General features: G+C 54.1%; 1 protein-coding gene and 1 pseudogene across 4 annotated transcripts; one reads left to right on the top strand and one right to left on the bottom strand.

Moving 5' to 3' along the window:
- Positions 1 to 688: 688 nt before the first annotated feature.
- Positions 689 to 7,584, top strand: LOC136492597 (probable E3 ubiquitin-protein ligase HIP1). 4 transcript variants are annotated; one of them, XM_066488576.1, is made up of 9 exons: positions 689 to 1,431; positions 1,538 to 1,611; positions 2,450 to 3,972; positions 4,112 to 4,252; positions 4,934 to 4,984; positions 5,194 to 5,385; positions 5,848 to 5,925; positions 6,004 to 6,147; positions 7,185 to 7,584. In XM_066488576.1, exons 3-9 carry the CDS (start codon positions 2,539 to 2,541, stop codon positions 7,314 to 7,316), a joined length of 2,172 nt encoding a protein of 723 aa, XP_066344673.1. In that variant the 5' UTR covers positions 689 to 1,431; positions 1,538 to 1,611; positions 2,450 to 2,538; the 3' UTR covers positions 7,317 to 7,584. The 4 variants fall into 4 exon arrangements, with proteins under 4 accessions (XP_066344673.1, XP_066344672.1, XP_066344671.1 ...); XM_066488575.1 differs by lacking the exon at positions 1,538 to 1,611 and having other exon boundaries at positions 689 to 1,436; XM_066488574.1 differs by lacking the exon at positions 1,538 to 1,611 and having other exon boundaries at positions 690 to 1,431.
- A 3,183-nt stretch (positions 7,585 to 10,767) lies between these two features.
- On the bottom strand, positions 10,768 to 12,169 carry LOC136492598 (ethylene-responsive transcription factor ERF008-like; annotated as a pseudogene).
- Positions 12,170 to 27,951: the final 15,782 nt, after the last annotated feature.

Raw genomic sequence — 27,951 nt, forward strand, 5'->3', positions numbered from 1 at the left:
AGAATTTTCAATCCATTATCACCTTTATCAGACGACACTGGATTTTAGTACGAATTCCAGGGAAAGTTTACAGATATCCCATATAAACTCTTGTGTGAATTTTTACTATAAAGGGAGCGTGTGAAATGTTCCCACGTCGCTGGTGGGACACGAAAGAAACTGAAAATGCAGCGAGAATGGAGATGATGGGTATGTGGTGGATTCAGATTGCTTCCATGGTTTTCATGCACACATCAGGGAAGAGACAACAATTACTGTTTTCATTCTCATGCGTTATCAATGCCTTTTCTTTTTTACCTTGTTTTGCTTGAACAAGGCAAGATATTGTGGTGGCACTTGATGCGCGTCCTCATTTTAAGCATCGCCACCAGAATATAAGCGCCTGTCAACCAACCATGGTCCATGGCCCTGGGGCAAAATAGGACGCCAAACCCACACAGCACAGGCACAGCTTGATTGGTTGCCAGGAAATGACCTTTAGCAGGCGACAAGTTGATGCATAATAAATGGTAGGAGTAGTAGCTTGATCTGAAACAACTCGCTTTCATATTTTTCTCATGAGCTGACAAATGTGCAGCAACTGCACACAATCCAACTAACATATCTCATGACACGGATTACACCCAGAGATATTCAATGCAAAGGATGCTACTAGGCAAGAAAAAGATATTCAATGCAATGGAAGGGGATGAGCTTGAGCATGACTGCGTGAGCAATTGAGCATAGCCATCCATCCTGGTGTGGTGCTGTGCAGAGTGCAGTGCATGCAGAGAGAGGCCTTGCTGTCGTAGTGTTGTGTTGCTGCTGCAAGGCTCCAAAAGGGTCAGGGGCAAGGGAGGTCATGTGAAAGACAACACGATACAGACCTCTAATCTTTGGCCCTTCTTAAAGGGGCTACTCCTGCTAATTCTAATGGGGCGCGTTTAAAGGTTTTTAGTGGGGGAGGAAAGGGATCCTTGCAAAGACCCAGAGGAGAGAGAGAGTGTGGGGGGAAGAGGGAGAAATAAATAAACCCGAATTCAGCCAAACTTCTCTCTCTCCCACCTCCCTTACATCCATCCTCTCATCACCACCCCACCCTCTCCTCCTCCTCCCTGTCTTTCTCCCTCTCCCTCTCCCTCTTGACAAATTTTCCTCCACCCATTCCCTTCCTCCTCTTCTTCTCCACCCACTCCATCGATCCCCTTCTTTCTCTCTGAATTCTCTCTCGGCTTGCCCACCGTTCCATCTGTCTGCTGCCTCTCTCTTGCTGTCTTTTGCAATCAATCGGTTCTTGTTTCCTCCGTCTGCTGGGCTGATTCTCTGTCTCTTCCTCTCTGTGGAGAAGATCGAGAAACCGGAGAGAGGAAAGAAGAGGACTCAGAACGAGCCAGTTCTTTTGCCTAGATTGCGGTTCTTGCGAGTTGTTCAGAAACTCTGGGCCACTTTCTGGTACGGTTTGTTGCATCTCTCTGTTAAACTGTTCCTTTTTTTTTGTATATTTCTAGTCTTATCTCTTGATTTTGCATGGCGAAACAATCCCTTTCTCTTGTTTCAGTCCATGATTCCTTCGCAGATATGTGTTTTTTCTCGCTGATTCCTGCATGTTTCAATCCACAGTAGTTGTCCAAGGTGCGGCCTGGATATGGTTCTCGTTAAACAGTCAACAATTCTTGTTTTTTCAGAAGCAAAATTCTCAACTTCCATGTTTGAACAAAAAAAAAATCGTTTGCTCGCGATACAGAGATAGATGGATGTATTGGGCGTTCTTGGTTCAGTGAAAAATCTCTATCTGCTCCCATATTTCAGTTTCGTGATCGCAGAGGGAATCGATCCTTCTCTTTGAAACCGTGGATGGCTACCTCCACCTTTTCCCTTTATTTTTCCTTCTTTTACTGCGTCCTTTTGCAAACCGATAGGGAAGGGAAATAAATGCAAAAGAAAAAGATTGTATATTTTGAGCGAGCGTCCACAGAAGCAATGGGCCCCATCCTGCATGCGGTCCATCTGTTTAGGTCGCATGCATTGTACATTCACCGTGCTTTGCTTTCACCCATTAAAATGCATGCATCACCACAGCTTTTTGCTCGCAACAGCAAACCCAAACCATCAAGTTTGGTGCACGCGTACGCCACACCAAATGCGGCTCATGCCAAGATTGCTACAGTCAGATTAGTTGCCTATACCCTGATTAGTTGCTGTCTACTACAGTAATGTGTGAGACCAAAACAGGTGCAGCTACTTCCATAGAGTAACAACCGAAAGTAGAACTACAATATTTTGGAGTGCAGACAATAGTTTCTTGTATGTAAAGTTGACATATTTTGGTGGCAAATATTGAAGGAATAGCCTAGATAAACCGTAGCCTCGTTTTGTATCGCTTTCATTTCAGCCTGTTTTCTTGTGTTCCAATAAAGTTGGAGCACAATTCTGTTGCCCAAATGTTTGATGTGTTACTTCCAATTGACAGGTCCTTCAAACTACTGGAAAGAGGAACCATCAGAGATGCTAAGCCAACAGACCAATTGATATCTCGTTGCCCTAGTTTGGATCATCACAATGCAAGGGCAGAGGAATTCTATGGAGCATTTTGCTGATGTTTTTGGATTCGACATTGCATCTAGTTCAGGCAACCCTGTGATGGATCAGCAGTCATATTGGAATAATGTTCTTGGATCAGTAGAATCACAGAATCTTCAAGGTTATCAGATGAATCACAGTGATGCCGCCATGCCATATGGAAATGAGGCACAGCAAGATGGTACATTTCTTGGTTTCTGGGAATCAGGCGAAGCAAGTTCAAGTGGCAGCGCACTAAACTATGGCAGCTCCAACAATGTCAAAACAGAGCATCTTAACATTGGCGGTGGACTGAGGATTGGTGAAAGGCGAATGGTAGCTGATAATGGCATTTCTCTGGATGTGGATATCAACCTTAACGCCAACGTTAACGATCTATGTGGTCAAAGTTCAAATGTTAACTGTACCTCTCAAGGTCCTGAGCAGTATGGTGGCAGTGATCGTAATGGTATAAATTCTCAGCCAACTGACCTGAGATTACACCCATACAGGACATTCCTGCTAGGTGCAGAGCAAGCAGACTCTTTTACTTTGAATCCTAGTGAAAACCCTTTGGATGATTTTTCATTAATGCAAGAAAGCATTGATCAAAGACCAGGTAGTTCCCTGGATGGTCGCCGGCTAGCGTGCAAGAGAAAAAATATTGAAGGAGCCAATGGCCAGAGTTCAGCAGGTGCTAGCACAAGTTTTTCCCACAGGAACGATAATGCTTTCCATAACATTGCTTCAAGTTTCAATCCTGCACCGATCAGAAATTCGTCCTCTCCCAATTGCTTGCCAGTTCCAAGTTCTATTGAGGATCAACTCCCGCGATATGGAACTAATGCAGGGATCTCATCTGGTACCTATGACCTTAATGGAGGGGTCAACAATGCTGGGAATTCGCAGAGAAGTTTCCGGGCAAGAACTACCACGTCTCAACAGATTGCTCCCTGTAGTGTATGGCCTTCTTCAAATGCTATAAGACTTTCTAATTCATGGAATCACCAGCCACCTCATTTTCAAAGTGCATTTGATGATCCCCAGGAGGTTATTCCTGTGGTCAGCAGCCTCAACTTGCAATACCAGCATCCAGTGAATGTTCCTGGTGTGCCACAGGCTGCAAACCGTTTCACTGGCCATGGAGCTTCATCATCGAGAGCTGGCAGTTTGGAGAACAGAATTCTTGGTAGTGAAGATGTTCCTAGGAGGAATGTGGTGCCTACCAACTACTCTGATTTAGTTCCCCCATCTGCTGTAGACCTGAGACGTTTGGTGCCAGAACCATCTAATTGGAGCTCTGATGTCCGAGGCACTGTAATATCAGGAAGTATTCCTCCTGTATCAAGAGCTAATAACAGTTCAACAGTCAATCCACCAGCAGGATTCAATCACCAAAACCTCACCAGACGCCATCCTCGAAACTTGTCAGAGGTAATTTTTTCTCCATTTTTCGCATTTTCTTTCTCCATTTTTTGCATTTTGGTTTTCAGTTTGATTGCTCATCTTGTCAGACGGCATACTTGAAATTTGATTGATCATCTTCTCGATTTGATCTTTTATTTTCTTATAGGAGATTGGTCGTCTATCTGGAGCACTCGGCGGCCATCAACCCCCACGCCTAAGGTCAGGGTTTCTGTTGGAGCGCCAGGGCGATGGTGTTTGGGGTGTTCCTTTATCAACAAGGGGTAGGGAAGGAAGAAGGTTAATGGAGGTACGTTGATCGGTTTCTGTTCGTTCTCCTGAAGAACAAAAGACAAAAATGGTTTTGTAGCATCCACTTGGAAACATAAAAGTGCATCATTATCAGGCGTTTTTGCGTGGCAGCAAAGATTACACTAAATCAACCTCGACTTTATAAATTTCTGCTTGTAAAGCCCCCCTTGTTTTCAGCTTTCCTTGTCATCTTTGTGTTTATCTATCTAAGCAAGCCACCCTATCTATTTCCAGACAAAATTGGTAGAAGCTGCTCTACTCAAAATCTAAATGCTTTATTTCATTTTGCTTGTGCACTTCATGATCCCTAATTCGATCTAGCATGCTTCTTCATACCCCTGCAACTCTTGAAATACTGAAACATTTTTTTTATCATTTATTTCCAGATATTATCACACTGCCAGTTGATGCACATTTTAGTTTGCTTTTCTTAGACATTTTGACTAGTATAGTTATAGAGAAGGGGGAAAAGTTCATTTTTTACAGCCACAATAAACTTTAACCTTAATGATCTACTTCACCTTATGTTTTTATGCCAAATACTGTGATATGTTATCCCTTTTCTTCCATAGCCTTGCTTGTTCTTGCATGCATTAACTACTGTGACAATCATGTAAAGGTGCGTGGTTCATTGTCTGATGGCAATCCATAGAGTTCTAACTTCTTTACATGTCAACAGATCCGGAATGCACTTGAAATGATTCATAGAGGGGAGAATGTAAGGCTCGAGGTCAGTACCAGCAATATCCATCTGAGTTTCTTAACTCTATTTGCTACCATTATTTCGGTATTCCACCAAAATAACTGTTGATGGTCACTAAACACCCATGACCATCAACATAACAATAACAACAAGTAAAATTGTTCTTTGTGGATTTTTATTTTATGCTGGACGTGGTTAACTTATGAGTTATTACCTGCTGGGCTGCTGGTTAGTAGGTCAGTAGCAGCAATATCCATGCTGGACGAGTTAAGTTTGCCAGCCTGTGCTACCCTATAAAGGGCGTACCCAGTGCAGAGAGCTCCCGCTCTGTGCGGGGTCTGGGGAAGGGTGTCAGTGGCAAGCCTTACTCTCGCCTGTGCAATGCGAGGAGACCGCGACTCGAACCCGGGACCTTCCGGTCACAGGCGGTAAGACTCTACCGCTTGCACCAGGCCCGCCTGTGCTACCCTGTAATTTAAGAAAATAGCGTAGTAAAAAAAATACCTGACTATAATCATACCATAACTACAGCGGACAACTAAGGACTGATATCAACTACCCCGTAACTTTAAGCATATAAGGGAAACATTACAAGTGAAAATGAATTACCTCCTCTGATCTACTGTAGTCCAAAACCACTACACATTTATTAAGTGGCAGAAGGTTTTATTCTTAATTTGCTTAAAATAAACAAGTCAAGATGTAGCGATCTGAAATGTCATGAGAGTTGTCCTAAGATAGGACGTTCTTGGATGCCATGAGGAATTGAGGATACAGCATGAACAAGTAATCAAACTGAATGAATTCAAAAGTTATTTTGGATGCCCTTAAGTTTTTGCCTGTTAGTTATTGAGGAATTTCCTTCTTACTTCAAACATATTCTTGAACAGTCTATCTTCTATGGCGGCGTTGACATTCATGACAGACACAGGGACATGCGCCTTGACATTGACAATATGTCCTATGAGGTTTGTTTTCCTTAGTGAAGCGCTACCTTCATCTTTGCCAATCTATAATCTAATCCAAGATGGTTGCCCTACTTTCAGGAGCTATTAGCACTTCAGGAAAGAATAGGAAATGTTAGCACTGGCCTCAGCGAGGAAGATGTGATAAAGTTGCTGAAACAAAGGAAATTTTCATCTTGGAGACTAAAAGCATCTTTGGACCCTGAACCGTGTTGTATCTGCCAGGTATTTCATATACTCCCGAGCTTCTCGGAACTCATGCCTTGTTCTGTTGGCCATAGTTATTCCAGTCAGATACACCAATCACATTGAATGATTGAAGTACATGCTTCTTGTTGTCGCAAAATATGTTGATTGAGCATTCAGTTGGGTCACTTAAGAGTTAAGACATCACGTGTATAAAGAAATGCAGCATTTAACTAAATTAGTGCACAAAGATCAGAAGGGCGAGTTAAGTCTAAAGTTGCTAAGGCGTTTTATTTGAGGACAGGAGGGGCTTGGAGCCCCTACTGTATTTCAATTAAATGAAAAAAGACAGACGAAACAAGGTAGCAAGGTACAGCTTACAAGTTCAGAAAACAAATAAGTAAAGTTGTTAAGCTTGTCTACATATACCATCTAGGTCTCCAAAATAGAATCCTCTTCTGGTAGGTCTGTGGATTTCTATTAATTAACGGGAACTTGTGGAATTAAGAATCTGTCTTATCCCTTGAGAGTTGAGATTGCCATGCTCTTGATCTTGATTTCTAGTGTCTCAGGAAAGAATTACAATCTGACTCTAGCATGACTTCCATTGGACCACCCAAAAGACTACTAGGTGATAGCATAGAAGATTAGGTATAATGCGTGGGATTATTTGCATTGAACCTCTCAAGCGAAATACTTACTGCGATTTGGAGGGCAAAATGCATCTCTGGATACATATGTTATGAGATTACAATATCCTAACTGCCAAATATACTCAACGCTAGGTTCTAGGTCTGACTTGTATTCAGACCCAGCTGTTAACTTTTTTTAAAGGGGGACTAATCAACATTAACATCAACTCTGGCAACAAAACTTGTAGCAGAAAACTGTCTATTTATCAGGATTTCCAGCATTGTTGTAAATCAGTATCTGTTATCTGGTGTGAATTTGTTTGCTTTCGCCTGTAAACATGCTCCCTGCGTCACCTAGCGTTGTTGTAAAGCAATGAAATACTATTACTTAGTAGTTGAACCAGGCTAATACAGTATATACTTACGTTCTTTCTCCCTATCCAGGAGGAGTATGTCGATGGAGACGATCTTGGGAGGCTGGACTGCGGGCACGACTTCCATGCAGGCTGCATCAAGCAATGGCTGGTGGTGAAGAACGTGTGCCCCATCTGCAAAAACACCGCATTGAAGACCTGAAACCGAACAAAGGCTCGGCAGAGACACACCCATGTTCTATGTTCTTCATTCGATCGATCGCAAAATCATTTACCGATTCATATTACTATGCTTTTTTGGTTGGGAAAATTTTGCCATTCACCTGCAATTGGGAAAGGAAAAAAAGAGAGAGGATGCGGTCCCTGTAAACTGCTGCTGCAGTAAATAATCCCTGGAATGTCTCCCTGCATTTAACCAAATATTTATGGCTGTTATAATGGATGTCGTATCGTAGGATTAAAACCTGAAAGAGAGCTTGTTGCCACCATCTGCCATACTTCTGCTTGATCTGGATTTCACGTGCTGCCGTGCTGGTGCGGTGCGGACGCTCACAACGCCTGTTTTTTTCCAGGAAGCATGCTGCCCTGCGTTCAGATTCATCTTGTTTGAGAACTCAACGAAACCAGGCACGGCGTTGGCGGCTGCGTGGGTGGGTTTGTATGGATCCCATGCGTTCGTTGCACTTGCATCTGTTCCTTGTCGGCGTCAGACGCCGGCCGTGCCGCGAGAAACCGGCACGCAACTCCTCGGCCGGCGGCGGGGCGCCGTCGCTGTCCACCCATGAATCCACCCAGGCGAGTCTTCGGTCTTCTCGTCCGGTGGCTGGCTGACAAGCTTTGCGTGAGGGCTTCCCTCGTGGCCACACGCTGGCGGTGCAATCGACGAACACCGTGTCAACCAACGGGCACGGCTCGATCTGATGGGTACCCGCCGCACCCGACGCCGGACAACTGGCAGGGGAGCAGCCAGTGATGGCTCGTTTCAGAGTCGAGTCGCTGTACATTCAGCGGCAGGGTACCGTCTCCGTTCGTATCGTATCGTCTCCCTGCGTGCAATGTGTGTCTGCCTTTAGAGCTGCAAGAATCTGAATCTTCTAGAATTTTCTGAAGATTGATGCCTTGTATTCAGAGCTCTGAAAACTTAGTTCGGTTCCTGAAAAACAAAAATCTAAGGGTTTGATTTGTAGGACTCCACGCAGCTTCAAATTAAAAAACAGCTCCGCTCCTGATTTTTTCAGCCAGCCCAGCTCCGCGAACTCCAGATCCGCAAAAAACGTGGATCAAAGCTCCTAGATCCACCAAATCCATAGAGCACCTCAAGAGGTGCTATGAAAACTCATGGATGTGTGGATTTGATTAGAGTTACCTACCATGCCTAAGATTAGTGGAAAATGAAGGGTTCGTTCTTTTTTTTTCTCGCGTTTCTTTCTCCGTTGCACCAATCCCCGCGCTTCTTCTTCTCTCGCAGGTGCGACAGGGACGCCACGGCCACCTGGCCGGCGCGCGTCCCGCAGGGAGCCCTATCCCGCCGAACCGCCGCCCCGGAGGAGAGGCATGGCCGCGACCACCATGGCCGCGCGGGATGCCCCGCCATGGCCGGTGTGCGATGCGTAGCCGTGGCCGCACCTCCGGCCTGCAGTCGGTGCCCCTCCGGCCGGCGGCCCCTCCCCAGCGCCCCTCCCGCGCGGCGGCCCGTCCCCAGCGCTCCTCCTCAGCCTGTCCCGACCGCGCACGGCCCCGCCCAGTGCCGCACAGGAATGCCTGCCATGACCGTATCGAGAGAGAGAGAGGAAGAAGATGCATTTTTTATTTTGGTCCCTGATTAGGTTTCAATAATTAAATATAAGTCCAAGCTCTACGGGAGATCAGCTGCTCTACGGTGGAGCACTTGCTATCGAGCTGTGTTTTCAGAGTTGAGCCTTGGCAAAATGCCCTAGAGCTTATCAATCGATGGGATAGTCAAATGGGCTCGGTCTATTTTATACTGGGCTTTGGCTCCTCCTGAGAACCCAAACAGGCCCAGTTCTGTCGGCAACCGTCCGATGGAAATCCGACGGCAGAGAGATCCGTCGCAACACGACGGCGGATTTTGTGTGCGGCTGACGGGATGAGGTAGCTGCTGCTGGGTGCTGAGGCCGTTTGGACGCAACGCGGAAGCCCGTTGGTTGACACGGTGGCGTGCTGGTCTCGTGTTGGGTGTGATTGGGGTTGAGTGAGGGCCGCCAAAGTGGCCGAAAAGGGCTGCGATGCCCACAAACGGCAGCTGCAGGTCGCCTTCCGGCATGCATTTCCCTTTTCACTCGGCGCAAGTGCAGGAAAAGCTAGACTGGTCGTCCGGATGGTGGAGCTCTGTCTGTCTGGACAGCTATATGAGGGGTGGAAAAATAATATCCGATGGAGGAACGAATCATACCGACGTTCTGAATTTAGAATCATCAACTCGAACCGAAATTCCTGTATACTTTAATCTCCTCTTTTTATATATCTCTCTCGAAAGAGGCAGAATTTTTGCGGTCCAGGATGTATGGTTGCACTTGCACGGGCTAGGAGCAGAGAGGCCGGGGCCTACGTGATGAGGGTACACGACCTAAGAAGTTGCAGGTCACTGTAGCTCCCCGACACTATCTATGAGAAGTAGCAGAGCCGTGGGGGGCACACGCAGGCAGGTCCGTCTCTGAATGAAACCCGCCTCGCTGTCGTCCCTGCCGCTCCGGACCATATTCGCATTACTGCCGCCATGTGCCGATGCATGCATCGCGCGCGCTAGCCTCCCCGCCTTCTTCGCCGTCCAGGCCCCTGGAAATCACGCACGCACGACAGTTGGTCAGCTAGCGGGCGGGGGCAGTGCAGAACCTCCTATCCACATCCATCCTCTGATGCACGGCGAGATGCTCCCAGGCCCCAGAGCATGGGCTGCCTAAAAACCATGGGGCGGGATGGGGTTCCTTTGAATACCGCCGCCTGCAGCCTGCTCGTGCTCGGTGGCGGCGGCTGGCGGCGTCGTTGAGCTGCCAAAGCTACACAGAAAGCTGGTGGTACTACTTGTCATGCGCACAGCGCGACTGCGATCACGCATGATGACGTGCGCCTGCCTTCGATCCGTTGCCTTTGCCATCACTTCCCTTTCCGATGTGGTGGCCTAACACCCACCCAACCCAAGCCGGAACCCCACGCGACGACGCATCACGCAACCGATCGATCGCCCCATGCAACGCAACGCTACGCGAGCATCACCGGCAGGCACTGCTCAGTGCTCACCCGCCCTGATGCTGATCCTCGGCGACTACTATCCGATCGCCGCTTCGTCATCACGGTTAGTTAGCGATTGTTGGCCATGATGGGTTGGCAGGCTGCTCCACCCATGATTGCATCCATGCAGTAATCCTCAGCTAGCTGGCTGCCGGCCGGCGCACGAAGCCACGAGGTGACGAGGAAGCGCGCGGGCCGGCTGACCTAACGCGGATTTGCGCACCAGCCGACAGCTAACTGCGTTGGTAAGCAAAGGCGCGGGGCGGACGACGGACGCGGGAGCGATGCGCCGATGCCGATGAGAACGAACGAACGAAACAACTGGATCATGTCAAGCGGGCGGCGGGGGGATTAGTTTATGATGGCGGCGGCAGCGCGCGCGGCAGTAAAGAAAAACTAAACGCTGTCAAGCAAGGGGGCAGGCGGATTCCATTTGAATAATCATAGTAGTGGAGTGCTAATCGCTGCTGCTTATCTACTCGGAAACAAGCAAAAGAGATAGATACAGAGGGGGAGAGACGAGGATGATGACTTGTTTTTCTTATCAATCACTGTTACAGCTGTCCTTTTTGACATTTGGAAAGACCGCCACTTGTGGCCGCCGCCTCCGTCTCCGCCTGCCCGCCCGCCCGCCCGCCCACCCCCGCCCCAGCTGCGTGCTCTCCCCCTCGTGCTTATCCACAACGTATCGAGAACCCTCGCCGCCCGCCCGCCGACCATCCAGTCCAGTCACCGAGGACGACGGAGACGGAGATGGACGGGTTGGCAGGCGGCCGGGTCAGCTGGATCGTCGTACGTACGTGGACATGGGGACGTGCTGGGCGTCGTCGCGGGAATGGGAACAACCGATAACGGACGTCGTCGTCGTTGAGCCTTGCGGTGTCGCTCGCTCGCTTGTCACTCGGCGTCGGAGCTCTCGGGGCTCGGAGCCCGGTTTAGATCCGGGTTCTTCACGCGCCCGCTCCACGCCGGCCGCTGCGGCGGCTGCGGCTTCTGCTCCTGCTCCTCCTCCGCGTGCGCGTGGACACGCAGCTGCGGCAGGTGGGTGGTGCCTCTGGCGCTCGCGGTGGTGCGGCGGCGGGACCATCATGCCGGTCTGGAGCGCGTCGACGCGGGACCCCACCTCGATAGCCTTCTTCCGGATGGACGCCGCGGACAGCGTGCCTGCGCCGCCGCCGTCGGCGGGGTCGGGCTCCCCATCCCCGCCACCACCCTCTGACAGCGCCAGCGAGGGGATCTCGTCGGGGAAGTTGAGCCGCGCCGACCGGCCGCGCAGGTAGAACACGGCCGTGTCGTAGGCGCGCGCCGCCGCCACGGCCGTGGCGTAGGACCCCAGCCAGATGCGCGTGCGCTTGTGCGGCTCCCGGATCTCCGCCACCCACTTGCCCCACTTGCGCATGCGCACGCCGCGGTACTGCCGCCGCGGCTGCATCTGCTGGTGGTGGTGCTGGTGCGCGGGCCCCAGCTGCGGCGCCGCCGCTCCCGCCGCCGCCATCGCCGCCTGCTCCGCCTCCATCTTCACCGCGGCGGCAGCGGCGGCCGCCAGAGGAGCCATGGCTGCTGCTGCTGCTGCTGCTGCTGCCGCGGCCGCCGCCGACGCCGCCGACTCCTCGCTGGAAGACCGGTACTCGCCCTGCATGAGCAACAGCCTTTGCTGGCTGCCGCTGCCGCTTCTCTCTCTCTCTCGCTCTCGCCTGCGGCCCTGCTGAGGGCTGCTGAGGGAGGGTTGTGCAGGCAGGCAGGTGCAGCAGCAGCAGTGGTATCGGCAGCTGCTTTTGGCGTTGGCGAGGCTTCCTTCCCTCGCTCTGGCTATCTATTTGCAGTCTGTTGGGCAGGACGTGGATTATAAGCTAGAATAATATTTTTTTCTTATATTAAACTAGTTAAATTAGTCAGCAGTAAATAATCCACGATTCAACTTAGCCAGCCGAAAAGGCCGTCGATGGGCAGAGTATTTGTATTGGGATTTTGTGGGTGGAGGGGTACTGTCGCCGTCTCAAAAAAATCAATACCTAAAGTTGTACGAGTTAAACTTTTTTTAATTAACTTTATAGAAAAAAATAATAATATATACGGCATAAAATGAGTATCTTATAAAAATATAATTTATGATAGATCTAATAATACTTATTTGATATCATAGATCTTAACGTTTTTTTAAAAAATTCAGTTAAAATTTAAAAAATTTGATTTAAGATAATTTTAGAAATCTATTTATTCAGAAATAGAGGAGTATAGGATAACATTAGAGCTTAGTTGGGATAACCATAAAATAGCGCGGGGGGAGGGGAGAAGGCGTCGACGGCAGCACTGTACTGTGCTGTTTGGAAGCGATCGAGCCTCACCGGCACCCAAATTGTTAAGTCCACCGGCTAAGTTGCATCCGGACGTCGGACAGCTCCATGCCATCGATGCTTGCTATCTATCCGGACCGGAATGGGCGACACCTGACCTGGGCAAACAATTTTATGTTGTACTATATATTAATACTAGGTGCACTTATTAGGGAAATATACTTGTCAATATATCATAGGCTACTGTTGTGCAGCCAGTATCAAAATCATGGCTTCAAACTATGTTCTCGCTTATTCGCCAATTGTCGGGTACCATAAAACGGGGTACCCCGAACGTTTACCGAATGAATCACTTAAGCCCTATCAAAGACGAAGCTAAAAGGTAAACCATCGGTTGACCTCCGGCATCGTCCGAGCCCACTGGCTCTCCGCCTCGCACAAGGCCTCGCACGGGAGGCCTCGACGGCCTGCCAAGTCTCCGCCTCGCGAGAGGCCTCGCGCGAGAGGCCTCGACGAGGAACCAATTCTCCGTCTCGCCCAAGGCCCCGCGCGTGAAGCCTCGAACGAGATAGCGATTCTCCGTATCGCTCGAGGCCGGCTCGGCAATAACCCACCGCTTCTACCTCGACCGGGCTCCTCGACCGGGCTCCTCGACAGAGCGTCACGTCTCATTAATGCGTCAACCACTCCCGCAATCTCAGCCGGATGACGGCTCAGCACCGCAGAGTGGCCGACGGGACAAGAAGTCACATCAACGCCATACCGACCAGGACAGGGCGCGGCTGGGATTACCGGTCACTGTGCTCTGGTGCTGTGCCCACGATCAGCGCCTGCACTACACTGTGCCACGTAGCCCCATCCCGGAGACAACGCGGCGTGGGGAGTCTAGTCCGGGTCACCATGGCCTCGGAATCAGCGTACAAGACCAACTATTCCCTTCAAGCCTCCGCAATTTACATCAGGGGCTCGGCAACCTCGGGATTCACGTCTGCCGAGACCCCGCGCGATGGCTCAGCATCGGCACCAACTGAGCCTCGGCTTCTCGCGCAATCAACACACAGTGACCCGCACGTCGACCGCCACGCCCGCTTCAAGGTAACACTGGAGCTCCCACGACGCACAGGATCGGATGTGACCAGCGCGTCGCCCCAGTACTTCAAGGACGAGACCACTCCGTCGCCCACACCGCCACAGTAACAGGCTACAGGGCTCGGACATGCCGCCTCCATTCGCACGACGCCATGTAGCTAGCGCATGTATCACCCTTACCCCCCCTTCAACTATAAAAGGGAGGGACCAGGGCCGTTTCTAAGAGAGGAGACGCACGATTAGGCCTACGCCCACACAACGAACTTACGCATGAACACACAGACGAACGCTCGAGCTCCCCCACTGTCTGAGATCAACATCTCAAGCAATCCACGCCGCTCCATGTAGAGACCTAGGGCTAGCTCCCTCTCTCGCCCTCCTTATAACCCCCTACTATGAGCACTTCGGTGTAAGGAATACAAGATTGATCTCCCAAACTGGACGTAGGGTGCTCATTACCCGAACCAGTATAAACATTGTGTCTCTTTGCATCACCATCCGGGATTGGGAACACGTAGTATAAATTTACTAGTTGGTTGAGGGCCCACCGGTCTGAAACACCGACAGTTAGCGTGCTAGGTAGGGGCCTCTGCGTGTCAGCTTCGTCGTCCCAACAAGTTCTGGATGGCAAACCCCATACGACCGCTGCGTCTCGGCATGGTGATCTGGTTCGGGAGCTTAGAGTTCATGTCTCTAGGATGTGAGTACGATATGGTACTTCTCACACCCTGAGCCCCACCGACTGATGACGACGTCACGCACCTACAGCCTAGGCACAGGCGGTGCCCGGGTGGCCGCTCTCGTCGCGCTCGCCAGGCACGACGCGAGTAGGGCCACATCGACACCACGCGAACCCAGGGCGACACGCCGCGTCCCGCCGGTACCCCACGCCTAGCTGTTGGCACAAGGTCCCTGGGTGGGGACCTGTCTAGCCTAAACCTAGACAAGGAAAAGACACCGGTGGCATGCGGCAACGCCCCGTCATCAAGATCTACCCCGCCACCGCGTGAGGAGCCAGCTCCGGCGAAGCAGAACCCGACAATGGCACCATCTCGGTACCCCTTCGGGTTGAGAAATGTCGCCGCCTCCTATGCTTATGCCTATGCTTCTACTCACGTGGAGCCCTTGGGACACCACCAACGTTTCACCCTCGACTTCGGTACCGCGACTTCGACTCACTCCCACGCCGACTCCTCGGAGGAGGACGAAGCGTGGGCCAGAGCGGACTCCTCCGGACTTCGTGACCCTGAAGCCATGCGCCGCTTCCTAGCCGCGAGTGACTATTGCTTTGGCTACTCTGACTCTGACGACGAAGGTGCTTACGATCCCACTTATGAGTGCTTCCACGTCGGACTCGGGATGCCGAGCACGGGCGAGGAGGACGGGGGGGGGGCAGGTAGCCGTACTCCGCTTCGCCAAGGAACGGCGATGCCACGCCCTCACGCATTGTCCCACCAGCAGCATGGAACGAGAACCTTGCCCTCGGACAACTTCGACGCCCAGACCTAGAGCAGCTCCGTGAGCTTCAGGCCAAGGTCGAGCAAGATCGACTCCTTCTGCAACAGCTCTAAGACACTCTTGAGCAGGAGCAGCAGGTCATGATGACAGTGGAGGAGCCCAACGGCGGGCCTGCGACGTCCACAACCGCATCAACGACGACAAAGGGGGCGAGCATCCCCCAATCTTCAATCACGCTAGCCAGAATGTCACGGCTGTGGCGATGCTAGTTCGCATGATGCCTGAGCCCTCTACCACGGAGGGGCGATGGGTCCGTGGCGAGCTCCGGGATCTCTTAGAGACCATCGCGGTGCAGCAGGCCAAGAGTTCCACCTCCCGATGGCACGGAGCCACCTCGAACCTCCCCTTGGCACCGCATCAGCAGGACAGGGAGGCCTCGGTTCGCCCTGAGCCCGCTCGGGCACCGACAATCAACAGGGTCCCCTTGCTGCATGACCGTCTTGACAACCGACGCGAGGCATGGGACGACCATGAGGTGGTCAGCAGGCAACGACGCCATGACAATGAGGGGCCCGCCCGCGGCTACCATCCACACCGAGGCGGCCGCTATGACAGTGGGGAGGACCACAGCCCCTCTCCTGAACCGCCTAGCCCCCGAGTTTTTAGCAGGGCCATCCGCGGTGCTCAGTTTCCAGCCCAGTTCTGCCAACTAGCCAACCTCACGAAATACAGTGGCGAAACCAACCCCAAGCTTTGGCTGGCCGATTATCGCCTAGCTTGTCAGCTAGGCGGCGTAGACGATGACCTGCTCAACATCTGCAACCTCCCCTTACTCTTGTCAGACTCGGCACAAGCCTGGCTCAAGCACCTTCCTCCCTCACAAATCCATGACTGGCGCGACTTGGTTAGGATCTTCATCGGGAATTTCCATGGCACGTACGTACGCCCTGGAAACTCCTAGGACCTTAAGAGTTGTCGTCAGAAACCGGACGAGTCTCTCTGAGACTTCATCCGGCGCTTCTCCAAACAGTGCATCGAGTTGCCCAGCATCGGTGACTCAGAAATCATCTAGGCTTTCCTCTCCGGCACCACCTGCCGAGACTTGGTCCAAGAGTTAGGCTGAAATGTGCCGCACTCGGCCGTCACGCTCCTCGACATCGCCACCAACTTCGCCTCGGGCGAAGAAGCGGTTGGAGCCATCTTCCCTGACAACGACGCTAAGGGGAAGTGGAGGGATGAGGCCACCGAGGCCTCGGCTCCCCGCCTCCCTAAGAAAAAGAAAAAGGGTCATCAGGGGAAGCAGGAGATCCTCGAGGCTGATCTAGTCGTAGCCATAGAGCGCAAGAATCCCTGGTGCCCTAGGGGCCTCAGGCTCTTTGACGACATGCTGAAGAAGCCTTGTCCTTATCACCAGGGCCTGGTGAGGCATGCCCTCGAGGATTGCACCATGCTCTGGCGTTATTACGCCAAGCTCGGGCTCCCCGACGATGACGCCAAGAAGAGGGACGCCGGCGACCGGGATGACGATAAGGACAAAGGGTTCCCCGAGGTGCACAACGCCTTCATGATCTTCAGCAGACCCTCGGCGTGCCTTATGGCACGCCAGCGAAAGAGGGAACGCCAAGATGTCTTCTCGGTTAAGGTGGCCACTCCCCGATACCTTGACTGGTCTCGGGAGGTGATCACCTTTGATCGGGATGACCACCACGACCATGTCCCGAATCCTGGGCAGTACCTACTCGTTGTCGACCCAATCATCGGCAACACCCGACTCACCAAGGTGTTGATGGACGGAGGCAGCGGCCTCAACATCCTCTACGCCGACACCCTAGAGCTCCTAGAGATCGATCGGTCGTGGCTCTGGGGTGACGCCGCGCCTTTCCATGACATTGTGCTAGGGAAATGCACGCGACCCCTCGGGCGCATCGACCTTCCCGTTTGGTTCGGCACCCCCTCCAACTACCACAAGGAGGTCCTTACCTTTGACGTGGTTGGGTTCAAAGGAACCTACCATGCCGTCCTAGGCCGGCCGTGCTACGCCAAGTTCATGGCGGTCCCCAACTACACCTACCTCAAGCTCAAGATGCCGGGTCCCAACGGCGTCATCATAATTGAGTCCACGTACGAACATGCATACGACGACGACGTCGAGTGCATCGAGTATGCCGAGGCTGTCATGGAGGCCGAGACCCTCATCATCAACCTTAATCGACTCGGCAGCCAGCTGCCCGAGCCCAAGCGTCGAGCCAGGACTTTCGAGCCCGCGGAGGCCATCAAACTTGTCCCAGTCGACCCCGCCTACCCCGACGACCGGGCGCTGAGGATCAGCGCCACTCTCAACATCAAATAGGAAGCCATGCTCATCGACTTTCTCCATGCGAATGCCGATATGTTCGTATGGAGTCCCTCGGACATGCCGGGCATACCGAGGGAGGTCGCTGAGCACGCCTTGGACATCTGGGCTGGCTCTAGGCCAGTGAAGCAGCGCCTACGCTGATTCAATGAGGAAAAACGCAGGACCATCGGCGAGGAGGTGCAGATGCTCTTGGCGGCTGGATTCATCAAGGAAGTATCCCATCTAGAGTGGTTGGCTAACCTAGTGTTGGTCAAGAAGAAAAATGGGAAGTGGAGGATGTGTGTAGACTACACCAGTTTGAATAAAGCCTGTCCGAAAGTCCCCTTCCCATTACCTCGAATCGACCAAATCGTTGACTCCATTGCAGGATGCGAGACCCTGTCTTTCCTTGATGCGTATTCCAGTTACCATCAAATCAAGATGAAAGAGTCCGACCACTCGTGACTTCTTTTATCACACCATTCAGCATGTACTGCTATGTGATAATACCTTTCGGCCTCAGAAACGCAGGGGCCACATACCAGCGGTGCATGACCTAGGTCTTTGGCGAGCACATCAGGCGAACCGTCGAGGCCTATGTGGACAACATCGTGGTTAAGACTAGAAAGGTCAGAGATCTCATCGGTGACCTAAAGATAGCCTTGAAATGCCCTAGAGAGTGTGTGTTCGGGGTCCCCCGAGGCATGGTCTTGGGATTTATACTCTCGGAACACGGCATCGAGGCCAACCTAGAGAAGGTCTCGGCCGTAACCAGCATGGGATCGATCCGAGACCTCAAGGGAGTGCAGAGGGTCATGGGATGCCTTGCGGCCCTGAGCCGCTTCATCTCACGCCTTGGCAAAAAGGGCTTGCCTCTATATCGCCTCTTGAGAAAATTCGAACGCTTTTCTTGGACCCTTGAGGCCGAAGAAGCCCTCGCCAAGCTCAAGGCACTGCTCACCAATCCTCCCATCCTGGTACCACCAGCTAGGGACGAGGCCCTCTTACTCTATGTCGCCGTAACAACCCAAGTGGTTAGCGCGGCCGTGGTAGTGGAGAGGCAGGAAGAGGGGCACGCTCTACCCATCCAATGACCTATTTACTTCATCAGTGAAGTGCTCTCTGAGACCAAAACACGCTACCCCCACATCCAAAAGCTGGTCTACGCCATAGTCCTAGCCCGGTGCAAGCTACGTCACTACTTCGAGTCCCACCCAGTGACCGTGGTATCGTCTTTCCCCTTGGGAGAGATAATCCATAACCGGGAGGCCTCGGGTAGGATAGCCAAGTGGGCCATCGAGCTTATGAGGGAAGCCTTGACTTTTGTGCCTTGGAAAGTGATTAAGTCTCAGGTCTTGGCCAATTTTGTGGCTGAGTGGACCGACACCCAACTGCCACCTGCTCAAATTCAGACGGAGTGCTGGACCATGTACTTTGATGGGTCCCTGATGAAGACCGGGGTAGGCGCGGGTCTGCTCTTCATCTCGCCCCTCAGAGTACACATGCGCTACATGGTTTGGCTCCACTTTGCCACCTCCAACAAAGCAGCCGAGTACGAAGCCCTCGTCAACGGCTTGCAAATCGCCATTGAACTTGGGGTACGACGTCTCAACATCCGGGGCAACTCGCAGCTCGTCGTCAATCAAGTCATGAAGGAGTCAAACTGCCTCGATCCCAAAATGGAGGCGTACTGTAAGTTGGTACATCGCCTAGAAGACAAGTTCAACGGTCTTGAACTCAACCACATCGCGCGGAAATACAACAAGGCCGCGGACGAACTGGCAAAGATGGCGTCGGCACGGGCTCTGGTCCCCCCAAATGTCTTTGCCAGAGACCTCCACAAGCCCACCGCAGGGCTCAACGCCCCCTCTGCCGCCGAGACTCCTTCAGCCGAGCCCGAGGTCATGGAAGTCAACACGGAGCCTCCCCAGACCAACCAGGACACGGACTGGCAAGTCCCGTTCCTTAATTGGCTCGCTCATGGAGAGCTTCCTACTGACAGGAGCAAAGCTCGGTGGCTTGCGTGACAAGCCAAAACTTACGTCCTCTACAACGGTGAGTTATACCGGCGAAGTTCATCTGGCGTCCTCCAACGATGCATCACCACCGAGGCAGGCTAGGCCCTACTTTAGGACTTGCATGCGGGGGCTTACGGGCACCATGCGGTGCCTCGGACGCTCATCGAAAACGCCTTCCGCCAAGGGTTCTACTGGCCGACGGCGGTTGCTGATGCCACCAAGTTAGTACGCTCCTGCGAGGGATGCCAGTACTACGCGCGGCAGACGCACCTTCCGGCTTAGGTCCTCCAAACCATCCCCATTACATGGTCGTTTGCCGTGTGGGGGCTCGACATGGTCGGGCCTCTACAGAAGGCCCCCGGGGGCTACACCCATCTGCTGGTAGCAATCGATAAGTTCTCCAACTGGATCGAGGCTCGCCCGATCAATCAAATTAAATCCAAGCAAGCGGTGCTGTTCTTCATGGACATCATCCACAGGTTCGGGGTTCCAAACATAATCATCACCGACAACAGGACACAGTTCACCAACCAAAAATTCTTGACATTCTACGACGACCACCACATCCGTGTGGCCTGGTCGGTCGTAGGACACCCAAGGACAAACGGCCAAATAGAACATGCTAACGGCATGATCCTACAAGGCCTCAAGCCAAGAATTTACAACTGGTTGAAGAAATTTGGCAAGAAATGGCTCACCGAACTCCCGTCGGTCATCTAGAGCCTAAGGAACACTCCAAGCCGAGCCACAGGGTTCACACCTTTCTTCCTGGTCTATGGAGCTGAGGCTATCCTCCCCACTGACTTGGAATATGGTTCCCCGAGGCTATAGGCCTACAACGAGCAAAGCAACTGCACCACCCGCGAAGATGCCCTCAACCAACTGGAGGAAGCCAGAGATGTGGCGCTACTACATTCAGCCAAGTACCAGCAAGCCCTATGGCGCTATTAGGCCTAGCGCATTCGAAGCCGAGACATGAAGGTAGGCGACCTAGTGTTGAGCCTAAGGCAGAGCAACAAGGACCGCCACAAGCTGACCCCACCGTGGGAAGGACCATACATCGTCGCCCAAGTGCTGAAGCCCGGGACCTACAAGCTAGCCAACGAGAAGGATAAAATCCTCACCAACACTTGGAACATAGAACATCTACGTCACTTTTACCCTTAAATTTCCAAGCACTGTATATATCATTTCTTGAAATACAATTAAGAAGCGTTCTTCAGTTGTTCTAATTCCTCGAGAAACCCCCCGAGCCCCATCACGGGCCTCAGCAGTGCGATAACATCACAAGGGAGACATGGCTCTACTTCTGCAGAACCGAGCCTCCCTCGGGGGCTGGATAGGGGGACTCCCCCCTAAGTCCCATGCACCATTTTTTAGTTGTTTTTTGAAAAAAAAATCCTATGCCAAACTTTCTAGCACGCTCTGACGAATCGGGTGTAAAAAACCCAAGGACCGAAAGTCTGTCTTAGGGCCAGAAGGCCGGTAGAGTCTTGAGACGGCCTACACCTCTGGGCTACGGCACTCCCTCACCACCTTTCGCCCAAGGGGCGGCTTAGGTTCCAAAGAGGTTTTTTTTGCAAAAGACATCTGATCAGAGACAATAGAGGGCAGAGGCTCAGAAATACAAGAAAAATGATTAAGAAGCACGAGTACTTTAAAAAAGGCCTCGACGGCCACAAGCATTATGATACAAAGTTAATCCCTATTCTATTTACATGGCCTCTTGGGCCTAGGTCAAGGCTCAGGGCCTCCAGCATCGGTGAACGGCGGGGGAGGGACCACCTCCTCTTCGAACAGCTTGGCTAGCGCCGTGCCAGGGCCCTCCGCTGCCTCTATCAGCTTCATGACCACCTCGTTAGCCTCCTCGTCATCGTTGGGCAGGACGTAGCCATCGCTGATGGCCTAGAGGTCAACGCCGATGTAGTGCGAGGCGATGACGGACAGCGCGCGCTTGACACCCGTGTGCAGCGCTCCTCGGAGCCGCTCGCGCACTTGTCCGCTCAATGCAATCAGACGGCTCCCAAGGGAGCTGCCTGACTGAACCCCCTCGACCTCCAGGGCCTTGTAGGCGGTATGGGCGGCACCTTTCAGTGTGTTGTGCTCCCCAATCTAGGTCTCGAGCACCGCTGGCACCATGATGGAAGCCTCAGCTGCCTGGGTGACCTCCGCCTCCAACTCTACACCACAGGAAACAGAATGGGGTTGAGCGCAAAGGAAAACAAGCCAAATAGGGATGAAAACCTATGGGACTCACACTTGGCCTTCTGCTCCCAGCGATGGGCCTCGACCTGAGAGGCCTTGGCTTTCTCCTTCTAGCATTGGGCCTCGACCCGAGAAGCCTCGGCCTTCTCCTTCAAGTGCTGGGCCTTGACCCGAGTAGCCTTGGCTGCCCTAGAAGCCTCGTTCCACAGCTCTGCATCACACCAGGGAGTTAGGGGCTGAATACAAGGAAAACAAACTAAATAAAGGGAACAAGACTCACCCTCGGCCTTCGCCCTCCAGACCACAGCCTTGGTTCGGGAGGCCTCAGCCACCTTGAGGGCCTCATCCAAGGTGCCTTTCGTCAGCTGGTGCACACTCTGCTCCACCCCTAGCTACCCAGCAAGGACCTTACCTGAGGCTGTGGCTTCTTCAGCCCAGGACCTAAAGGCATCCTGATCACCGACCACGTGGGTCAGCTCCTCCTCCAACTCCTTGACCCGGGCCGCCAGAGGGGCAACCTGCTCCTAGGCCATGGCCACCTCGACCTTTGCATCGGCACAACGAAGGCGGAGGTCCTCCATCTCTGCACTCCATGCCGATAGGAGCTCGTTGGCACCAGCAAGAAGGCCCTTCTGCCACTAAAGCTGGTCCTAGATGTCCCTCTCCCACTAGAGAAAGACCGACTTCCTAAGGGACCGGGGCTCGAGCTCCTAGGCAAGCAGAACAGGGGTCATTCACTATGAGAAAACTCAAAAAAAGACGACACCGCATGAGAAAAGAAAGCGCGAACCTGGGCAACTCTGGGTAGATCGTCGGCCACCGTGGACAGCGCCGTCCGTAGTGACCGCTCCGCTAGCTGGCGGTATTGCTCAAAGGTGTCCCAGCGCCCGCCCTCGGCTGTGTCCTCGAGGGCGAACAAAGGCTCCACCTTAGGGTCATCCCAGCTCTGCCACAGGACACGCGGGTGATCCCATCCGTGGGGCTCGGGTCGTACCCGCGCGAGGGCCGAGCTTCCCTCACCTAGGGTCAGAACCGGCTATTCCACGGTGCCGGCCACCTTGGCGTCGACCACCTCCTACGCTCGGGAAGTATCATCGGAGGAGATCGGATGGACCTCCACCTCCCGGGCGCTCTCCCACAACGACGGCGGGCCTTGAACCAAGGGTGCCACCGAGGCCTTCACCGCCTTCATCTCCACTTCTTGGGCCGATAGCCTCATCACAATCACGTTGGCCTCGGTGGTCCTGGGGGCTTCGGCCTCCGCCATCGTGGCCTCGGTGGTCGCGGGAGCTCCGGCCCCTGCCGTTGCGGCCTCAGCGATCCTGGGCGCCTCGGTCTCCATCGCCTCGGCCTCGGAGACTCTAGGGGCCCTGATCTTGGTGGCCTCGGCAACCAAGGGCACCTCGGCCCCATCTGACTCACGAGCCTCGCCCTCGCGGGGCGGAGGCGCTCCCTCCCCCGTCTGTGTCGGGGCCGCCTCGGCAGCCCCTCCTTGGGTGGCCGGCTCCTTTGGGTCAGCCCTCGCCGACACCGTGCCACGTTGTAGGGTGGCTTGCGCATCCGCCACCCTATGGGCGGTACAGCCGGGGTTCACCTTGAGCGCCTTAAGGGGCGCCAAGGTTGGCACCTCCACAGATCGCTTCCGGCTAAGGACAAAACACTTACAGGGTCAGCACGAGACAAAAGAACGAACGAAAAACGCTGCGGCTCCACCAAAAATACGCTTACCTCGAGCGGGGCTGCAACCACTTCGGCATGGCGACCCTCGTCTACAAAGGCGGTGGCGGCGGCAGAGGCACGACCTCTGTATCCGTCGGCGCCGGTCGGTCCTTGACGGACCCCGGCGCCCCCTCGGTACTCTACGGGGGCAGTTGCGTCGCCCCCACCACCACCTGCTCCACCGCTGCCGTCGAGCCCACCGGGCTGATGGCACGCTTTCCCAGCGCCAGCGCCTCGGGCATGTCAGCCTTGGCCCCGAGGCGAGCGATTACCGACCCCAAGGCGGCTCCTCCTCCTTCCCCTGGGAGCGCTGGGCTACTTGCCGACACCTCGGGCACCGTCTCCCCGATGTCAGGGAGATGGTCCAGGGGACCCCGCCCCATCTTGCCCTCGTCATCTCTGTCCGAGGCATCCATCGATAGCGACGACGACGGGGACTCCTCCAATGGGAGACCGTCCTTCCTTTGCTGCCGGCGGCGCTTATCTAGTTTCTCGCACGCAAGGATCTTCTTCGTGCGCTTCACCACCTTGGCATCCTTCCGCCTTTTCTGCGCCTCGGTGTGCACCCGGTTGACCGCCCGCCGCCTTGCGTCCTCAAGAACGAGTGGCAGGGAGGCTCGCACGTCCCTTATCCCCTGCAGGAACGGTGAACACCGATAAGGGAACAAGAAACAATGAGAAACGGGAAGGCCTCGGGGGCTGTAGCTGCACGTGACTTACCAGCGAGAGGAACCCCCGTGACGGGCGCATCGCAAAGGGGGTCAGGCCACCGCCCCTCAGCTTTGCCTCCACCATCTCCCTCACCCGGTGAAGAATTTCCTCATCAGAAAGGGTGGAGGCAGACATCCAGATGCCCTCGATTGGCTCATCCGGCCTCATCTCGAATAGGCGCCGCCGCCGCCGAGCCATCAGCGGCAGCACCCTCCAGCGGTGGTAGGCGGCCACGACCACAGCCGCAGTAAGGCCGCGGTCTCATAGCCTCTCCAGTCCCTCCAGGAGCGGCTACAGCTTGGGCTGATCCTCCCAAGGGACGCCATACTTCCACCTCTTTGGGTAGCTCCCCACGATCCGCCCGGTGTAGGGGGAAGTCCACCGTCGTCATTGCGAAGATAGAACCAGCTCGTGTACCATCGGCGATTGGTTGACGCGAGCTGGGCCGGTATGTAGAGGTGCTGACGGTCCTAGCGCACTTGGAGAGTGCAGCCACCGGCCCTCACCGCCTTCCTCGTGCCTGATGTACCCATCAGCTTGGTGGTGTGCCCCGCCCAGAAGAGGTGGAGCCATAGCTCCCAATGGGGAGCAATCCCCTAGATACCCCTCGTAGACAGCAATGAAGATGGCCACCTACGCGATGGAATTGGGGTTGAAGTTGTAGAGCTCCACGCCATAGTAGTGTAGGAGCGCCCGCATGAACCGGTCCGCCGGAAGGTCGAGGCCGCGCTCGTGAAAAGACATGAAGCTTACGATGTAACCGTCGTGAGGCCTCGGCTTTGGCTCGCCCGATAGAGCGATCCACTCTGGCCTGTTGGGGTCGGTAACCAGATGAAGAAGCCCGCCGCCGATGAGCGACTAAAGCATCTCCACGGTGACATCGGATGGACCCCAAGGGTCCACCTCGATGACAACAATGTCGCCGACCATGAGTGCGGTGGATGGTTTGACTACGGCGGTGAGTCCCTCTCTCTCCCTCTCTCTCTCTCCGCCTCGCCTCTCTCCCTTCTTCCTCCCAGGGCTCTCTGCTCTAGCGACGGCTCAAAGGCGGCAAAGCTAATGTTGGCAAGGTAAGGAGGGGAGGGGCGAGGCTCGTTGTGTATTTATGCAGGGTGAAGGCGAAACGAACGGGCGATGAAATCGGGGAAGTTTCCCTCAGATCCGGCGCGGTTAATCCCGATCCGATTTTACCATCCATGTGCCCACCTTTTCCTCATTAATCGCGGGAACAGTTACGTCCCATCCGCTGACACCACGTCATGTTCGACTGCTGCAGCAGCAGGCGTCGTTCCACCTCCCCGAGAAAATCGCCTCAAAAGGCGCGCCAGCCGTTGTCGAGCCGATGGGGGAGATATCCCCACCCTATTCCTTTCAGACGAAGGAACTGGGCACTGAGCTCATTATAGTCCAGGGGTTCAAAGGCTGTGCCCCTAAGGGTTTCGATAGCCGCCCCAGGGCAACAGAGTTAGGGACGACCACAGGCGAGCCCACACGGGGCCAAGGCCTAAGCAAGCAAAATGCTTGGGACGCCCTAAGTCATGTCCGAGACCAGTAGAGAGGTCTCTGAATGGGATTCCACCGTAGGGAGTCACCGAGCCACCGAGGCCCAGCGAACAGCCCTGGCACCCACTAGAGAAACCCTCTAGTACTCTTGGAGTGCATCTCTGGACCGCTAGCCGACTCCTAGTGAATGGGGCACGGGCATCCACTCGGACTCACCTGATAACAGCTCACCGGAAGTGCCACCGCTCACGCCCATCGAGGGTAGCTTGGCATGTTCCACCCCTCCTTCCGAACGAAAAGGAAGCGCGAGGGTCATACGAAAAGCCAGGGGAACCCCTGATGGCCCTCTTGCTCCGTGTAGAGGCTAAGGGGCTCCTCCTGCAACCTTGCCAAGACCCAGTGACCTAGGCTCACATTCGAGGGGGCTCAACAAAACAACCCCTCCTTCCGAGCGAAAAGGACGTGCGAGGGTCGTTCAAAAACCCAGGGGAACTCCTGACGGCCCTCTCACTCCGTGCAGAGGCTAGGGAGCTCTTCCTGCAGATATGCCGAGACCCCGCGACCTAGGCTCGCACCCGAGGGGGGGCTCGGCAAACAAACCCTCACGCGCGAGGGGCGTACAAAAAGCCAGGGGAACTCCTGATCGCCCTCTTGCTCTATGTAGAGGCTCAGGGGCTCTTCCTGCAATTTTGCCGAGACCTAGTGACCCAGGCTCGCACACGAGTGGGCTCGGCAAAAAACCCCTCCGTCCGAACGAAAAGATGTGCGAGGGTCGAACAAAAAAAGTCGGGGGGACCCCTGACCGCCCTCTCGCTCCATGCGAAGGCTCGGGGGCTCCTCCTACACCCAAGACAAAGACAAGCGACACAAACCCGCACTTGAAAATTCGAGAAAACGCAATAAAGGGCATCGAGCCCATTACTGTCCAGGGGTTCGAAGGCTAGGCCCCTGAGGGTTTCGACAGCCGCCCTAGGGCAACAGAGTTAGGGACGACTATGGGCAAGCCCGTATGGGACCAAGGCCTAAGCAAGCAAAATGCTTGGGACGCCCTAAGTCGTGTCCGAGACCGGTAGGGAGGTCTCTGAATGGGATCCCACCGTAGGGAGGCACCGAGCCACCGGAGCCCAGCGAACGGCCCCAGCACCCACTAGAAAAACCCTCTGGTACTCTTGAAGTGCGTCTCTGGACCGCTAACCGACCCCTAGCGAACGGGGCACGGGCCTCCACTCGGACTTACCCAATAACAGCTCACCGAAAATGTCACCGCTCGCGCCCACCGAGGGTAGCCTGGCATATTCCACCCCTCCTTCTAAGCGAAAAGGAAGCGCGAGGGTCGCATAAAAAGTTAGGAGGACTCCTGGTCGCCCTCTCGCTTTGTGCAGAGGCTCGAGGGTTCTTCCTGTGATCTTGCCGAGACCCCACGATCTGAACTCACACTTGTGGGCTCGGTAAATACGATAACATCCCTCGGTCAATGTGAGAAAAAGACCCTGGAGGAATGAATCCACTCCCCCAAGGCCTCGGGGGCTACACCCGGCGGGTGCGCTCGCGCGCACCCACCGAAGCCTCAAAGTACGAAACACTAGTCCACCAGGAGCTGCCGCAAGTCAAGCCTTGTCAAAACCTTAAGAAGTGCGCTCACGCTCTCCCTGAGGCTCGAGGGCTACTGTCGGGTACCATAAAATGGGGTACCCCGAACGTTTACCGAATGAATCACTTAAGCCCTATCAAAAACGAAGACAAAAGGTAAACCATCGGTTGACCTCCGGCATCGTCCGAGCCCACTGGCTCTCCGCCTCGCATAAGGCCTCGCATGGGAGGCCTTGATAGCCTACCAAGTCTCCGCCTCGTGAGAGGCCTCGCGCGGGAGGCCTCGACGAGGAACCAATTCTCCGTCTCGTCCAAGGCCCCGCGCGTGAAGCCTCGAACGAGACAGCGATTCTCCGTATCGCTCGAGGCCGGCTCGGCAATAACCCGCCGCTTCTTCCTCGATCGAGCTCCCCGACAGAGCGTCACGTCCCATTAATGCGTCAACCACTCCCACAATCTTAGTCGGATGACGGCTCGGCACCGCAGAGTGGCCGACGGGACAAGAAGTCACATCAACGCCATACCGACCAAGATAGGGCGCGGTTGGGATTACCGACCACTGTGCTCTGGTGTTGTGCCCACGATCAGCGCCTGCACTACACTGTGCCACGTACCCCCACCCCGGAGACAACGCGGCATGGGGAGTCTAGTCCGGGTCACCATGGC

Source organism: Miscanthus floridulus, chromosome 11 (genome assembly GCF_019320115.1).
Source record: "Miscanthus floridulus cultivar M001 chromosome 11, ASM1932011v1, whole genome shotgun sequence".
Taxonomy (NCBI): Eukaryota; Viridiplantae; Streptophyta; class Magnoliopsida; order Poales; family Poaceae; genus Miscanthus; species Miscanthus floridulus.